The following is an 18667-nucleotide window of genomic DNA, read 5'->3' as shown; positions in this document are numbered from 1 at the left end:
ATTTCATAAACACGGAATAGCAGTGGCTTCTTGGAGTTGGGATGATTATAACCGCTTTACTACCTACCCCTGAAGAGAAACAACACTTTGTATGCAGTACTTTTGGTATTACTAACCTTCTTCAAGTTTGGTGTTTGAGCAGTGGGAAAGAGTGACTTATTTGAAGAACTTTTTAAATATGACTGTCTTGAATACGTTCTCGAAGTTTGGTGTTTCTTATTTGGTAGCAGCATTTGTGAGGATGTGGTATTGCGTGAACTAAACCAGAGCAAAGACAGGAATCGGCTCCTCTGAGAGTGCGTTGTTGACTTTGACCTTGCTCTTAAATTTGCAGGTCTCTCGTTATCAGATAGTTAAAAATGTCTAAAACAAATGTCAGCTAGAGTCTTCCAGCCTTTCAAAGATGTAGGTAATGCTGACTCAAAAGCCATCCTGCCTCTTCATTCCCTCATCTTCCACTGCCTTTGGAAATCCTAAACCCTCTATAGGCTTTCTGTACCTTCTCAAGGGGTTTCCCTTCTCTGTGCCTGATTCCCTTCCTTTGGCCCAGCACTATGCAGTCACACAAGGGCAAGGAGCCTGCTCATCCAACAAGAAAATCTACTGGAATCTATCATTATGGGAAAGGTCATTAAGGAATCTTCCCCTGGGCTGGACACAAGTTAAGATACATTTGGATCCATGCACTTGTACCTTTATTTTGCATAAAAGATAAAACCTTAAATAATCAATTAAAAAAATCAAATATACTTGTCTTGCATGACAATTTTATCTTTATTTGGGATTGATTGTCTCTTGGCAGGGACTCATACCTTCTAGGTTAAAACCCTTTCTCTTCTTTAGCCTTTTTTCGTATATAGGGAAAAAGTAGGGGCGCTTGCTAGTTTAATGGACTATTGCAGTAAATCTCTTTGCAATGTAAATTGGTTGCCAGCTTGTTTTATCAGATTTACAAATTGCCATGGACTGGAATTATTTTCTGTTCTTTTTTTTTTTTTTTTAAGATTTTATTTATTTGACAGACAGAGATCACAGGTAGGCAGAGAGGCAGCCAGAAAGAGAGGAAGGGAAGCAGGCTCCCTGCTGAGCAGAGAGCTCAATTCGGGGCTGGATCCCAGGACCCTGGGACCACGACCTGAGCTGAAGGCAGAGGCTTTAAACCACTGAGCCACCCACACGCCCCTGGGCTTCTGTTCTTTTGCAGGAGTTTCCTGACTGAGACGAATCAAAAAGTAAGTGGAGATTTGAGAAAACAGAAAAACTGGAAACATAGCAATAGTCTATGTCAGTCTCACAAGCTGCTTGATGCCATGTTAAAAAAAAAAAAACAAAAAACACTGTAATTCACGATTCAACTTTAAGATTTTAAGAACCAAGCAGTAAATTTGCTCTTAAAAGAGAAGTTTGGTTTCATTGTCATTTACACACTTTTTGTTTTCTTGTTTCAGGCTTTTAATTTGGGTGATACTTTTCATCATCTATTCCTTTTCTATTTCAGAGGTTCTGTTTGCTCTCCCTTTGGACTTGCTTGTGAAGAAATACATTTGAGTTGTCATTTCCCTTAAATAATATCCTTAAGAGTGTCTGTCTATAGAGTCCTTTCCCTTGCTGTGGAAGGACCATGATACAATATAGTAAGACTGAGGAAAGGGAATTTTTGCCTAAAGCAAACAGACTCTTAAGACGACTTAAATAAGACCATGCCACCTGCAACTTAAATCCCTTCAAAAGCCCGGCGGAAAAAGTTCAAACCCCTTGTCCTGGCATTCAAAGCCTTTTCATGTACTCATGTTTACCTCTTTCCTCTCCCTGTCTTATACCTTATGTGTCAGCACATAGAACCTCCTACTGTTCTTCCGAAATAGCCGTTCTTTCTTTTCCCTGTGCTCATGCTGTTCCCTCTTCTCAACTTTCTTCCCACCTTTAATTTGATAATACTAGCCCATGGTTAAGACTTATCTCAGGCATCTTGTCATTCAGGACGCCTTCTTTGTCTTTGGTTCTGTCTCGATCAGAACAACTCTTTTGTGTCCCTGGAATATTCTGTGCATATCTCTGCTATTGCACTTATTAGATTATATTCTAATTCATACTTGAAATGAAATGCCTTGGGTCCTAACTAGGACTTGGAGTTCTTTTTTTTTTTTTTTAAGAGTTTATTTATTTGTTTGTTTATTATTTATTTATTTGAGAGAGAGAGAGAGAGAGAGCACGTGCATGTGAGTAGGGGAAGGGGTAGAGGGAGAAGCAGAGAATCTCAAGCCAACTCTGAACTAAGTGCAGAGCTCGACATGGGGCTCCATCTCATGACTCTGAAGTCATGACCTGAGACAAAACCAAGTGTGGGACGCTTAACCAACTGAGCCACCCAGGTTCTCCTGGAACCTGAGTTCTTGCTGATGGTAGGTACTCTTTTTGAGTTATTTTTACCAGACTTATTTTCTATCTAACATTAAACACTCCATAAATATTTGATGAATGAGTGAACAAATGAACAAATAAAAGCGTATTTAATGGAATTAAGTTTTGACGGGAAATAATTCCTGGTGAGAACAGTGGATTTATGGTATTTACCCACAGGTTCTTTCTTAGTCCTTGCTTGTGACCGTGCATCTGGGAGATTCGATTTCTGAGAGTATCTTGTGGTAGGTGCATACAGAGAGGAGGAGCTGATGGTTTTATACAGGAAGTAAGCTGGAGTCTTTGGTCTTAGAGGCAGCATGCCCTTTATCCAAAAGAGTGAAACAACACTATAGGAAGATTGGTCTGAAGCTCTATCACAAATAGATGGATATCAGGTTATAGCCGTGTCTCTGACTTCAACTCTGAATCCCCGGGCCTCAGAACAAAAGTAGGAAAAAGACAAAGAGTTGTGGGTTTGTTTTTTTTGTTTTTGTTTTTGTTTTAATCTTCTATTGCAAACCAAGGAGTAATTTCTGGAGCTCTTTTTTTTTTTTTTGATTCTGCATTTGTGATGTCATCGGTAGTAGCCAGACTATCGCAACAAAGAAATCTCACTCTGTGAGTTTCTCCTCAATCTACATTGAGGTCAGTTCGTTAACAACAAATGCTACAGAGAAATCGTGCAATTAATCAGCCTACATTGCGTTCAGTCTCAATCCTGAATGTTAAACAGTAGACTGGTTTGGAGGGGATCAGGCAAATATAAAGGTCATAACATTAATCACAGAATTACCTAAACCCTCAGACTTTTCTTCCTTTTAGAAGTGGTGGCTTGTGAAGTGATGAAAGAGCAACAAGAAGTGCCCACAGTTTCTGGTCAGTGTTAAATTTCAACAAGGATTTTTCTGATTTTAATTAGTTAAATATTCCATACCAGCCTATTGCAGTAGAAACACTGTAGTATTGGACTTCTTGTCACTCTTCTCATTTTCTAACTTAAAATGAAAGATGACAGAAGATGCTGTGATTGTAACTGTCAAGTAGCTTTTTTTAAAAAATGACCTTTCCCCATATCAGATTTGAGATGGGGGGTGGAGCTTCCGGTTCTCTGACCTTGAGACCCCACCTCACCCACGCTCCTATTGGCCATAGGACTGCAGCTCCCTAGTCTCGGAGCTTGTTCATCAGGACCACGGAACTTACGAAAACAAAACACACAGGGACACACTTTCGAGGGGTGCCACTGCAAGTTCGTGGCAAGTTCATCAGCAGAGCCGTGGGTGCTTTCTCTCAGTCTTATCTGCCCATTATTTCATTCTCCACGATTTTCAAGCCCACTCCCCTCCCTGGCTCTCCCCGCACAGCAGATGATCCTATCTCCCCAACAGTTTTCTTGAGAACATAGGGAAAGGGGGTAAGAAGATTCATATATCTGCCAGTCCATGCACATATATTATCTCATTGAGTTTGCACAGCCTGAGAGTGAGAGATTATGATTCCTGTTACAGATAAGGTCACAGGTGTGTGGTGCCTCTAAAAGGCGGGCTCCACTCCCAAGCCTCTTTTCCTTCCGTGTGATGTGATCGTGCTTTACAGCTGAAGTTCTGTGGTATGAACCATCAGATTTCTCTTTTTCGCATTTCTAAACACTTAGATACAAATCCATATTTCTTTGGTAATTTTTTTTATGTTTCTTTTCCTCTCCTGGTTTAATAATCCTCCGTCTTCTCTCCTTGCGTGGACCTTGATCATGGACCCCCCTTAACTTCAAACTCTTTCTTGTAATAATTTTATCCCCTCCACACATCTGCATGCTTGAATCTCTTTCTCCGTTCCACATCCCTGCATCTCTGGATGCTCCCCGATGATTGTTCTTTCCTTCACAGGAAGCTTTTGAAAAGCAATTTCTTAACTCTGCCTTGTCACCTCCAGTTCACTCTTCTACACACTGTAGTCTGAATTCCAGGCCCATCATTTCACTGAAATTGTTTTGTTCTAGGAATATGAGATTTGCAGTTTAAACAAAATCACCAAATCAGTAGTGACTCTTCAATCATGATCCTTCGGACTCTGAGCTGCTATGATACCTACTTTGGGATAATCTCTCGTTGTTGAAAGGATCCTTTGTGACTTTCCCAATGTCCTTTTCTCCTAAATTTGCAATTCTTTTCCAGGCCATTCATCCTTAATTTCTTTTGCTCCCTCCCCTTCTGCTCCTTCTATGTTAGTGCTCTCCAGTGTATTATCGTTGATCCTTTTCTCACCTGTCAGCTTGAATTGAAATATATCCACATCCGTTAAATTACCACCATAGAGAGAGACAGATCAGAATCTTACTTCTAAGTTCCTGTTTAAAATTTTAGGACTTTTTCAAGTTAGAAAAATCCAAAATGATGCTGTTCCTCAACCTCTATCTCTATCCAGACCTCTTAATGGCTCCCAGACCCATATTCTTTATTGCCTAATGAACATCCATGGGCATCGCAAAGTCTGTAGGCCCAAAACCAGATGCAAAGTCTTTCTTTCCATCCGTTCTCACAACCAGCATGACTGGTACCATTGTCCACCCAAGTATGCTCTGGTCAGGATTTTGGAAGTTGTCATCCTTTGCCCTTCTCTTTTGCTTACTTCCAAATAAGAATCCTTTAAAATGTTCCTAAATCCTCAAAACAACATCCTGCTTTTAGTTGTTTATTGCATCAGTTTGTAACCTCCCCCCCCCCCCAAACACACACACACAAATTTCTTGTCTTAAATAAATTCTTCTTTACTTCTTTATAGGATTTATTTCATTTTCGGATTAAAGCAGTGGTTAATTGTGACCTTTTATGAGCAACATCCTCTTGTTCTACTTATCGATTTCATTTCTACCCACCACAGATTAAGAGTAATAGTATTTACTCTTCTATATTAAGAGTAATAGTATTTTGCTGTCTCAGTGTCCTTAGATCTTTCCAATTTCTGTTTTTATCTTTTCCCTGTGGTCTACAAAAACCCAAGTTTATTGTTCATTGCGTTATAGAGCAGTAGTTTTTACTGTGAATTGTTTTTTAGGGTTTTTTGTTTGTGAACTTTGGATTTTTCTAACTTGAAGTAAGTTTTCTAACTTTGAAGTAAGTTTCTGATCTTTCTGTCTCTATTTATACTGAAGTTCAGTTAATAATGTTCTTGTTTTTTTCCAAGAAAAAGTTATGCTATGCTCAAGCTACCATCTGCCGCCATACAGTGCTATTATAATGCCACTGACTATATTCCCTATGCTGTATCTTTCATCCCTGTGACTTCTTCCTCCATTACTAGAAGCCTGTACCTCCTACTCCCTTTCCCTCCTTTGTGTCCGTCTCCCCCACTCCCTTCCCTTCTGGCAACCGCCACTTTGTTCTCTGTTTTCATGGGTCTATTTTCTTAAATATTTTTATGCTTAAGGAACATTTGTGCTAGCATTTTTCTAGATAAATTGGTATCTACCTTCCCTGATGTGTCTCAATTGAATATATGGACCAGGCTTGCCAAGATTTTCTGCTATCCTGATGTGAGGGTCCCATTAGAACAGAAGATAAAGGAAAATGAGGTCTTGACTAAACAGCTTCTCATTCTGAAATTGTTTGCATTTGATCTGCTTTCAGTCCAATTCTAATAACAACCATTATCTATATTCGCCAACTGCTTTGCTCGTGGGAGCCCCAGAAAACCTCTGTTTGGCCAGGAACAGAAAGAGACGTGCTGATTTGTGCATGTAAATGCATCCTCATTCTTGCCTCCACCATGGGAAGTAAGCTCAGACATCCTTCTTTGCTTTCAGTCAGTTTATGTGATGACATTTCCTGGTGTGTTCTAGTTTCTTGTCTTTGAGGAAGCCCCCTTTCTCAAGCAGATGACTGCAGCATCTCAAAACTGTCTACTTAAATATCTCATCTTTCCTTTGTGCTGGAGTTCTGTAATCTGTACTGAATTTTCATTGACAATAACACTGATTTGTTTCATTTTTATATTGGATTTAACTGATATTTGACCGAAGTATTTCACTACCAATAGATTTATACTATTTCAGTGACTTATATTTTGGTTTTTGGTAGATTCTTTAGCATATATGAAGGAAGCCCCTAGTAATTTATAAAGCTGTAACTTACAGTGTGTGGAATTGTGAGTGGAGTTAACTCAAGGCAATTAATAATAGATGCTACAGTCCTCACCACACTCCACACTTCAATATTACATTTCTATCTGCTCATTAATATTTTTATATGTAAATATGTAGGCATGCAAACATTTTCTTACATCAAAACTGGGTTAGAAAAGTAATTCATGGGGCACCTGGGTGGCTCAGTGGGTTAAGCCTCTGCCTTCAGCTCAGGTCATGATCTCAGGGTCCTGGGATCCAGCCCTGCATCGGGCTCTCTGCTCAGCAGGGAGCCTGCTTCCCCCTGTCTCTCTGCCTACTTTTGATCTCTCTCTCTCTCTCTGTAGCAAATGAATAAAATCTTAAAAAAAAAAAAAGAAAAGAAAAGTAATTCATTAAGATTAAAAGAAGTATGTATTTTTATTAACAATTCTGTGGTCTTTAAAGAATCAGTTCTAAGTGTACTACTGTTCAAATCTTGGTAAACATCAGCAGTTTATGGTAACCTTAAAAAAAAGTAAATGTTGGGGGTACCTGGGTTAAAGCATCCCGTTAAAGTGTCTAACTCTTGGTTTCAGCTCAGATCTGATCTCAGGGTCTTGAGGTCAAGCCCCAGCTCAGGCTCTGTGCTTATTAGCACAGGGTCTTTTGAGATTCTCTCTCTCCCCTCTTTCCCTCACCCTCTGCCCTCAACCCCCCAGCTTGCTCACTTTCTCTCTCTCTCAAATAAATAAATCTTTAAAGAAAAACAAGTAAACGTTAGGATTTTTATCATTTCTAGGAATTTTCAGTGGCTCCCTACTGAATACTTTACCCAATACTATAATTATTATAAATATATGTATTAAAATTATTTTATCCATTTTTCTGATACTGGATAGTAGGATTCAACAGGAATAATGCACGAAGAAAGCAAAATGGTTTTTTCCTTTGAATTTCCTTTCATTTTCATCCCTTTCTCACCTTCTTATCCAAATATTAAAAACCTGCATTGGCTTTTTGTTGTTGTTGTTGTTTTTAACTCATTACTCTTTATTTTAAACTTTGGTTTTCTTCGGTTAATATTTTTATACCAGGTACTGGTGGACTAATATTTTTCTACACAGAATGTATTTAAAACTGTGTTTCAAGTTAGAGAACTCATTGGTCAAGATGTGTAGTACAAGAACATCAAAGGGCAGGTAACTGCAGAGATCTTACTTGAAGTGCGATTCATTCGGGAACCAATTATTTAATCCTTAAGTGCCAGATTCTAAGAAAGGTACTGAAATTACACTATGATTAAGAGACAGACAAATAAGTATAACAAGGTGTTTTAGCTGCTTAGGCAGTTATCACAAATCAGGGACTAGTAGCTTGTAAACAACGCAAGTTTACTTTTTATGGTTTTGGAGGTTGGAAGTTCAAGATGAAGTCGCTAGTGAGGGCTACTTCCTCAGATCACTATCTTTCCACAGTAACCTTACAGGGTGGGGGGGGTGGGGGGGGATGAGAGATCTCTCTGGGATCTCTTTCGTAAGGACACTAACCCCATTCAGAAGGGCTCTGCCCTTGTGATCTGATCGGCTCCTAAAGTAAAGGCCCCATCTCTGAATACCATCACACTGGGGATCATGTTATAATTTTTAACACGAAATTTGGGGCATTCAGTCCATTGCCCAGGGATTCTGTAAGAATCAAATGAAGACAATAGAAGATGCATTTGAAATTGCCCCAAATTCAGAAGCGTCTCTGTTTTTCCTATCCGCATTCTTGCTGGCTTAATCTGATCTCTCTGATAAGGCTGTGAGCTCCTGACTCTTCATGAGTCTCTGTGCTTCCCATTGGCCTCCCCGGGGACAATTGATCAATCTGCCTTTCCTCTCCTTCTAGAATTGCTTGATGTCCATGCTTGCTCATTGGACCAAGCTAGATGACTCACTTCTTTCTGAGCACTGCCTGAACTTTTCTACCACCCTGGTTTGTTCTTGGTTCCTTCTGCCTGTCAAGATTCTATGCTTCCCTCAACGCCTCCATTATGTGATTTTGATTGTCTACTTCAGACTTCACACGCCCCCCCCCCTTTCTGGAATGCAAGAATAAACAGACCATCAAACAAACGTGAACTCATTCAGATCTCCCACAGAGTCTAGAATTGCTTTCCATTCTGTTTGGAATAGAGAAGGCACAGAATGTAAATATTGATTATATTCATTTGGTGCACAAGGACTGTATCGCAAGCATTTTATTTCTACTATGTGCCAGACTCAAAGTTTGGCAATACCATATAGTTGAGTTAGATAAATTAACAAACAAAATACAGTCTGTTAAGTGCTCCTGTAGAGGAAAGCAACAGGAAATTTATAGGAAGGATACTAATTCAGATGAGGCAATATGTGGATGAAAGAATGGATGGGTATGTGAATGAGTAATTTATTTTAATTGTCTAGAGCTGACATTTAATACTCTGCAGTCCTCTTTATGGGTAATCACCCTGATAATCTTCTGTTGCAACCATAGTGAGTCCTCATTTCTTCCCTCACAACGGTTGCTAATAACACTCAGGTGGATACGATCTAGTTCTAATGAATTCTGTCTGTACACCTGCTTCCTCAGGTACATCAACCTGCCTTTAAGCACTGATGTTTCCAGTTGTGACATTAAACATATTAATTTGGAAATTTAAAAAATAATGTTTAAGCATAAGATTAATCTAGTATTTTGGGGCGCCTGAGTGGCTCAGTGGTTTAAGCCGCTGCCTTCGGCTCAGGTCATCATCTCAGGGTCCTGGGATCGAGTCCCACGTCCGGCTCTCTGCTCTGAAGGGAGCCTGCTTCCCTCTCATTCTCTCTGCCTGCCTCTCTGCCTACTTGTGATCTCTCTCTGTCAAATAAATAAATAAAATCTTTAAAAAAAAAAAAAGATTAATCTAGTATTTCATTATTAAAGATAGGTGAAATCTACTTAGTGCTTCTTTGATCCATGCTTCATTCTTGTGCACAATTTTAACACTTCATTAGTTTACTTCCTTTAACTTTCTACTTATAACGATTTGAAACAACCTTGTTTCTAGAGTCCTTTTCAAGAAGAACCTCCAGTTCTTATTTTTATGAACTTTGTCTGTGTTACAGACTTTTGCCAAAAAACTCTGGATTTTTTTTTTCTTTTTGGCCTTTTAATCACAAATATTCAATAGTCTTAGTTTTTTTTCTTCTTCTTTTTAGTTTTTTTTTTTTTTTTGAGCGGGTGGAGGGAGGGGAAGGGCAGGAGAAGGAAAAGGTGGGAGGAAAGCCAGGAGGGAGGTGGCGACTCACTCAGGACCCAGTGGGGGCAGCACAATGATGTGGGTGACCCTGTTCCTTAAGGGCAGCCCGTTAAGAATGGAAAGGTAAGGGGTTCAGGAGGAGGCGGGCCACCTGTGGGGGGAGAGTGCAGCGGAGCGTGGAAGGGCTGGCAGGGCAGAGGGCTGAAGTTGGGGAGAGGGGCTGGGAGGTGGGCGTGCGCCAAGGTTGGGGGCGACCCGGAGGTGAACGTGGGGTTCCGGGGGCCTCCTCCCAGCCCACAGGATTCCTGGCCTGAGGCTGCCCTTCCACTCCCCCGCTGCCCTTGAGGAGTCTTCTTGAATGTGTACTGTACTTGGCACCGTGATCTAGTTAGTGTTTTAAAATGGATCCACACTCAGTGTAATCATTTGATACACTTCAAACATAATCCAGTCACTTAGCGTCATTAGGATAGAAAAGGTCTAAATTTACAGATCTTGAAGTTTATTAGGGACTAGCCCACAAAATTGTCATGTAATGAATGGTCAAATATGACTTACAGCTGATTTTAGAAATGTTTCTTTAATTGTTTATTTTTTTCTATTGACATTTCATGTTAGATCTCTGAGGTTTTAAACTCATGAAACAAAAGTAATTATCATTTTTTATTTGTCTGATTTAGGCATCGAGCCAGTATTTATTGAACATGTACTATGTCCCAGGCTTTTTTTTTCTGGCTTCTGGGGTGTGGAAACAAATAAATAAACATAGTATTTTAAGAGAACAAAAATAAAGAGAGGGGATTGAGAATGACCAAGGGAGGGAAGTGTTTTTTATGCAGGATGTTCAGAGAGAGTCTCCCCAAAGAGATGCATTTGAGCAAAGACCTGATAGAAGTGGGAGAGTGAGTGAATGGGCCTTGCCGGGGCAGAGGGGGTGGGGGGTGGGGGGCAGGCAAAGCAGTCCAGGAAGTGTTCCTGGAAGAAGTGGCAGCAAGTGCCAAGACCCACGGCTTCTCATGCTCCAGGGAAAGAGAAGAAGCTTGTGTGACTGGAGCAGAGTGATTAATGCTGGGGGCTAAGCAATGAGATGGGAGAGGATAGGAATGATGGCATCTTAGAGAACCTCTTGGTCATGGTTAAGGAGCTTGTATTTTCTTTTGAGTGGGATGAAAGGTATTAGAGGGACCCAGATCAGGAAGTGGCACGTGATCTGATACATACATTAAAAGTTTACTGTAGATACTAATTGTACTAGTTTTCTTACGCTGCATAACAAATTGCTACAAATTCAGTGGTTTTTACTTTATTGTTTTAAAAGATTTTATTTATTCATTTATTTATTTAGAGACTGCAAGCAGGGGGAGGGGCAGAGAGAGTGAGAAAGAGAAAAATCTTAAGCAGACTCCCCATTGAGTACAGAGCCTGACACAGGGCTCCACTCGGGGTTCAATCTCACAACCCTGAGATCATGACCTGAAAGGAAATCCAGAGTCAGACGCTTAACCGACCGAACCACCCAGGCGCCCCAAATTGTGTGGCTTTTGAACACATTTATTATCTCCTAGTGTCCGTGGCTCAGGAGTCAGAAAGAAGGGCCTGCTTAAATGGGTCTCTGCTCAGGGTCTCCTAAGTGTACAGCCAGGCTGCCAGCGGGGCCATGTGCTCCTGCATGGCCTAGGGCTTATGCAGCTTGTCGACAGGAGTCACTTCTTGTTTTGCAAGACTGAGATCCAGGTCCCCGTCTTTTGTTTGTTTGTTTTTGCCATCTTTACCATTTTTTCCACTGTGGTAAAGAACGTAAAATTGTCCATCTTAACCGTTTTTTAAGTATACAGTTCAGTAGTGTTAAGTGCACTCACACTTGTGAAACACATCCCCAGAACCTTTTCATCTTGCAGATCTGAAATTCTGTACCCATTCAACAGCTTCCCCTCCCCCTGTCTCCTGGTAACTATTCTGCTTTCTCTCTCTATGCATTTGGTGACTTTAGCTACCTCATGTAAACGGACTCTCACAGCATTTGTCTTTTTTGTAACTGACATATTATGTGTTTGTTTTTCCAGGCTGTATGCCTGGGGGTGCTCTCAGATCCTAGCTGTATGTACCCCCTCTTCCAGCCTAGCCGCCTACTGCTTCAGAGCCAGCAGGAGAATCTCTTACACTTTAAATCTTTCTCTCCTGTCTCCAATTTGCTGTGACTGAGCCTTCTGTAACAGAACATTATCACAGCAGGGTCTCCCACCACCTTTGTCATATAACGTAACCCAATTAAGGGAATGACTATCCCATTATATTCACAGCCTGCCCACCTTTGAGTAGAAGAGATTAGACAGGACCTGTACAACGGAGTGTGGGAATTTGCCAGGGGCATCTCAGTATTCTGCCTACCGTGTAGGTGGAGAACGGATTTGGAGAAGCGGGGCCAGAGAAGAAGCTGGAGACCGATTAGAAGGCACTGGAGATGTCTAAGCCATTGCTTCTCAAAATTTAATGTATATATGAATCTTCTGGGGATCCGGTTAAAATTAGATTCTGACTTAGCAACGTTAGGATGGAGGCCTGACGCTCCCTAACAATCTCCTAGGTGATGGCGATTCTGCTTGTGAGATAGCAAGACAGAGACAGGCTCACGGGGACAGTGGCTTGGGCGAGGCTGGTGACAGTCGAAATGAGAAGCCAGCTGATAAGAATATAATTTGAGAGTGGACCCAAAAGGGCTTGGTGAGAAGGAATCAGAGGCACTGGGATGACTTTCATGTTCAGAGGATGACCGAGATCGTAGGAGGAGTTTACTTCAGGGCAGAAATCCAAGTGTTTAGTGGGGGATATGCCAGATTCGAACCCACACAGAGATGACCACTAAATGATGTGGGAAATAGCAGGCTTATTATTCATATGCAGTGGTACTAGACACTTTACAGTGTTTGTGGCACCACAACCGTGAGATTCTTCCTAAGGATCCTTGAAAATTTCTTGCAGCGCATTAAAAAATGTAAGCAATACAAAGGGTCTTGTTAGTGCATGCTGTGGTTTCTCCGCTTCTCTTGCACTGACATTAGTGAAACAGTGTTTTCTTTTTCACCCGCCAGAGTTCTTTACAGTGAAATTAACATATCATTACTCAAATCATTAAAGCTGTTCCTAGAAGCCAAAATATGCACCCCTGGGCAAATTTAAAGCATACTGCATTCCAGCTTTCTCTAGGAATAGAGCTAGATTTTAAAATAAAATGAGTTTTCAGCACCTATTGATTTTGGTAGATACTCACGAGGAGATGAATTACCTAATTTTTTCTGACTATCTAGACCATTTCATGGCATGACTAATTAATATTTCTTTCCTGGGCTAAATTATGCAAAGTTCGCTTTGTCACATTATGAGAGCTTTGCATGGAAGTCAAAATCTTCTCTGATGCCTTTATCACAAAAACAAGATGGCAGAGACTAGGGTTTTATGGAGGATAGGCTTACTTCTAACTTCCCTAAATATTAACCATGTAAAATCTTGGCTTTACCCGCACTCATTTTCTATTTTTTTTTTTTTTAAGATTTTATTTATTAGAGAGAGAGAGTGAAAGTGAGACAGTCATGAGTGGTGGGGAGGGGCAGAGGAAGAGGGAGAAGCAGAATTCCTGCTGAGCGATGCGCCTGGAGGTAGAGCTTGATCCCAGGACCCTAAGATCATGACCAGATCACAGGGTGGAAGCTTAACTGACTGAACCACCCAGGTGCCCCACCCATGCCCATTTTGTAAAAGAAAAGCATTTGAAAGGGAGGTAAGCCAAAAACTACTATCACCCTGCTCTTGGATGGGATGGCTGGAGACATGTAGAAAGAGAAAATTTAAGACTCTTAAATAAAACATACCTGTTCTTTGTGTTGCTTGGGCTCTAGCTAAGGTCATATCCAATGACATAAGATTACAAGAGAATGGTTCATGGTTTCAGGTAGCATGAAATAAAGGCAGCACAGGGCAGCTTTGCTTTAAAGGACGGTGCATTCTGTAGAACAGGTGGAAATCCACTTCAGCATAGGCAAAATCTTCATAGAAACCTTGTTTTCTGTTTCATAAAACCTGGTAGACTTCATGACAAAAAAAAAAAAAAAAAAAAAAAAAAAAGAAAGAAAGAAAAAAGAAAAAAGAGTGAGAGAGGAGGAGATATTTCAAGGAGAGCATGGTGATTATGTTTTTATGAATCAGACCCTGAGCAGATGACAATTAAACCAGATCACTGAAAGGCAGGGGAGACAGAAGGTCTGAAGGAAACTACCCCCATGGAGAGTGTTAAGGAAGTCGGAATTTAACACCTGCCATCTGGACACCTTTCAATCTGGAACCTGGGCTCATCTGAACTACCTGATACAACAGTTAGGCTTTCTGTTGATTTGGAAGAGTCTGATGGCTAAGCAAAGCCATTGTTGAACCCTGAACTTGATGTAGCTTCTCTATAGGCCTCTTTTTATAGTGTATCACAGTAGAGCCCAGAACCTACGCCCATGCACGGTTGTTTAATGAACTGATTCAAAGAGGTTCCATTTTTTTTCTACTATTGTATCTATTTTTATGTAACATATGGACTACTTTATAATATAAAATGTAGCTTTTGCATAGTAATTTAAGAAACTAACTTCTTATCCTTTCCTTTCCTTAGGAGCATTGAATCAAAAAAACTGGGGAAAGAAATACCCAACATGTAGTAGCCCCAAACAGTCTCCTATCAATATCGATGAAGATCTTACCCAAGTCAATGTGAATCTAAAGAAACTTAAATTTCAGGGTTGGGATAAAACGTCTTTGGAAAACACATTCATTCATAATACTGGGAAAACAGGTAAACTGTTTGCATTTTGTTTGTGACTTTAATATGTTCATTGGGCTTACAGTATGTTTATATCGGTTTCATTTCATTTTCATGTCCTTCATTTTATTTCATTTCATTTTCTTTGTGTGATATTCTATGAACTGCATAGAAGCTAAAGGTAGAAGAAACCAAATAAAACACAGTAAGTGGGAAGTTTAGATAACATTTTGAAAATGTGTACAAGAATAAAATGACCAAAGTCATCACATCATGTTCTTCGATAATAAAACAATAATGATGCCTCGACCAGTGGATGTGGTAAAGATAATGCAGTATACATCTTATATCTCCCATCTCTGCTTAAATCACTTAGTTAATCAGAATTTCCTTTTCTTGGACAACGTATTGGCTCTGGTTGCTCAGCGTCATGCTACATTCAATATTGGGATACAAAAAAAGCAATCATCTATAATTGAATTTTAACAAAGAAATCAGTAGCATTTCTATATAGAAAGTTTAAAATTATATACTGTCCTTAGGAAGCACTCTGTAACTGCTTTTTTTAAAAAGACTGTCTTTTTTTCTAAACACGCAAATTATAATACCATAAAAAATTCCAGTGAACAGTAGAGGGACAAAATAGTTTTGAAAAATGAAGAGCTTTCCTTTTCTGATACCATATTTTAAATAAATTGTATGTATATCAGGAAGTTATAGAATAAAAACAAATAAACTCATAGAAAAAAATTCTAAGTTATAATATGAGTTATGTTGAGTGGATTTATCATTAGTGAATTCTTTCTCTGTTATTGATATTTTGGTAATGCAATTATTTGAATGTAGTAATTTCATTTTAGGTCCCATGAGGGTAAGAATTTTTCTATATTAGTTCCTGATACATAATAAACATTCAATAGGTGTTTCTCAATGAATGAATAATTAATAAAATTATTACATATTGTAAGATGTTAATTAAATTCATAAAAGTATATTGTCTCAAATCTTGACATTTTCATTACCAGTTTTGAAGGATGTTACAAAGACGTAAAGCGTGTAACCTCTGCTTTATTTTTCTTAGTGGAGTGTGGTCAGGGTCAATTTATCTTTAGAGCCATGCTTTTGAGGTTCACTACCGGCTCTTTAAAGTGGAACTATGAATTGTGGAAACTTTAGCAAATTATTTAAGCTCTCTCTGATTCAGTTTCCTTATCACTAACATGGACTATAATGGTATCTCTTCCTGCATTGTGTGAAGTTCTGTAAAAATCAAATGTTTAACACATGTAAAGTACTCCGTGTGAAGTACAGCACGTTGGAAGTGACCCATGAATGTTGCTGTTGTGCTTGTTGTTGTTATTATTACTAAGGGAAGTTTAGACCTCATAGCTAGCTAGCAATGTTGGACTCAGTCCCTAATGCCAACAAGTGGTTCCTGCCTGATGGAACAAAAACTATTTAAATCTGATGGAGAGACATTAAAATCTAGCATAAGGCTCTCAAATGAAACATTAATCTTGAGATCATTTGTAAAACAAAGTCAAAATATCTGCTGCAGAACTCAAATAGGAGAGTTTAAGATTCTGAGTTGCCAAACATCACATGGCCAAAACCCATCAGTGGGAATGGATTCCCCACCTGCTTTGCCACAGTGTGGGACAGAGAAGTTCCAGAGCCTAATGAAGCCTGGGATGAAGCTTGCTTGTAGGGATCAGAACATGGGACGAAAACCCCCGCCTGATAAGGAGTAGGAAGTGTTGAAAGTGAGAAGGTAGGGGCACTCCCAAGAGATGATTTTCTTTTCCACTCTTCTGTTCCCTCTCTCTTTGCTCTGTCCCCTCACTACCATCAAATGCCTTAGGAAAGCAGAGCTCTCGGGGAAGGGCAGTCTTAGGACACCAAATGGAACAGGGCAGGTGGACTGGCAGTCTTCTGCTGTTAGAGTCATACCGAAGTTAAGGTCTTTGTTTTCGTTTATATTTGGGACAATAACATACACAGAGTATATTTTGCAGTTACAAATTCAGCTTCCAAATGGTGACTTGTTTTTTATTTATTTTATTATGATGATTACTTATTATTATTGTGGTATTTATTTATCAAATAAATGACTTTCTTAGTGTATCTTTGATAGGAGAAAATTTAGTTGAAATTTATAATTTTGATTTTCTGAAACATAGATACCACTTTGTGTTTTTCTTTTAAGTGGAAATTAATCTCACTAATGACTACCGTCTCAGTGGAGGAGTTTCAGAAGTGGTGTTCAAAGCAAGCAAGATCACTTTCCACTGGGGAAAATGCAATATGTCTTCTGAAGGATCAGAACATAGTTTAGAAGGACAGAAATTTCCACTTGAGGTAAGTCACTGGTTCCACTGGTCACTGTTTCATTTTCTAAATCATTGAGATTTTATGTAGCATATAGTTTGATTAACTTCTAATCCAATTTTATAATTTATAGTTATATTTTCTTTCTTGGTTAGTATCTTTCTTTTTCATTAGACTAAACTCAATAACGATCATACTTGATTTTCTACTTCCTGGCAACCCAGAGGGCCACACTGTAGACGTCTGACCAGCAAATGCTGATGAGTGAAGGAATAAATGAAATTCCTTCCACAGCACAGGAGGAAAAAAAGGGGGAAATTTTATAGATTTACTGGAGAATCAAAGAAATGCAAAATAAATGAGAACATTTTTCAACTTTAAAATTGGTAATATATCTGCATGTATATAATTCTAATAAAAAACGTGTATGCAGTAAAACAAACACTTTCATACATGTCTGGAAAGAGTATTAAATTGGCAGTTTGCTTGTTTTTATCCAGAACTTTAATGTTTCATTCCCAGTGCCCAACATTTCTACTTGTAACAATTTAGTCTAAAAAATAAGACATGCTCAAAAATGTATGTGCAAAGATTTATTTACAATAATGAAAAGTTGAAAGAAGAGGAAATGATTATAAATACATTATGATGGAAGGGCTTCTGGCTGGCTCAGTCAGTAGACCCTGCAATTCTTGATCTCGGGGTTGTGAGATTACTGAAAAATAAAAATATATTTTAAATTCCATTGTGATGGAATATTACTGGTCTTATAAAAAATCATATGTTTGAATAATTTATTTACACAAAAATTCATATTAATGGGTTTTTCTTTTTTAAGATATTACTGCTTTTTAAAAGCAGGATGTAAAAGAGTATGCACAGTATTTAATACTCTGATTTTGTAAAACATGAAAACTAATTAAATAGTGACTGAGGGTCCAGAGTCTAAGTTGAATGGACTAGGTTTGAATACTGACTTCACCATTTAGGCATTATAGATGTGATATTATACAAATATTTAATTGACCTAAGCTTCCATGTGAAATTGATTTAAGAGTAGCACCTGCCTTATGAAGTTATTACGAGGATTAAATGAGAGAGGGAATTACTACTGTTGTAAAAATAATTGAGGGAAACCAAGAAGACATGAATAGTGATTTTTCCCTGGGTGATGGCATTTTAGGTACGTTTTTTCCTATCCTTTAAAATTCCCATATTTCTAAAATTATTTATTATGAAACTGTATTACTTTTATAGTCAAAGTAGTTACTGATAATAAAAATAAGACAAGTGAATTATCTGTTAAAGGACTAAAAATTTTTGATGTGGATAAGCACATTCTAATTTATAGCTTATAAGTTTATGTTTTTCAATATATTAAATATCCTTAAGGAAAAGCACATTTATCAAATTTGGTTTGTCAAAGAAATAGAAGTCAGTCCATTAAACATATAACATTGTCACTTCAGGGAGTTTGCTGTGTCACAGTACTACTTATTGAGAGCAAAGAGGAAAAACCAAGGAAAACCCTAACAACAAGAAAAGCCCTAAACCAGCCAAGTAAATGGTACAGAATCTGTGCACTACACCTCAAATATTTTTCTTATTTAAAAAGGCTCTCAAGTTCTCAAGAACTTGAATCTCAAGAGGGATTGTTTGTTGCTTTTTAAACTCTCTCCATGTAATTGTGCCAGCAGCAGAACTCGGGGGTATCCTTGACTCGGTCTTTTTTTTTCCTAGTCTCCTGCATCCTACAAGGAGGTCTTCTCAGTTC

The 18667-nt window shown here is 38.9% G+C and overlaps 1 protein-coding gene across 4 annotated transcripts in view; it reads left to right on the top strand.

The window, feature by feature from the left end:
• Positions 1–18667, top strand: part of PTPRZ1 (protein tyrosine phosphatase receptor type Z1) — a 181579-nt gene that overhangs the window by 78705 nt on the left and 84207 nt on the right. For all 4 annotated transcript variants that reach the window (XM_046021050.1, XM_046021049.1, XM_046021048.1 and 1 more), the window contains exons 3-4: positions 14419–14598; positions 16772–16923. In XM_046021050.1, coding sequence (XP_045877006.1) covers positions 14419–14598; positions 16772–16923 — 332 coding nt within the window. The remainder of the gene's footprint in view (positions 1–14418; positions 14599–16771; positions 16924–18667) is intronic.

Source organism: Meles meles, chromosome 10 (assembly GCF_922984935.1).
Source record: "Meles meles chromosome 10, mMelMel3.1 paternal haplotype, whole genome shotgun sequence".
NCBI classification, from domain to species: domain Eukaryota; kingdom Metazoa; phylum Chordata; class Mammalia; order Carnivora; family Mustelidae; genus Meles; species Meles meles.
The sequence above is the reverse complement of the archived record's forward strand: the minus strand, read 5'-3'. Positions and strand labels throughout refer to the sequence as shown.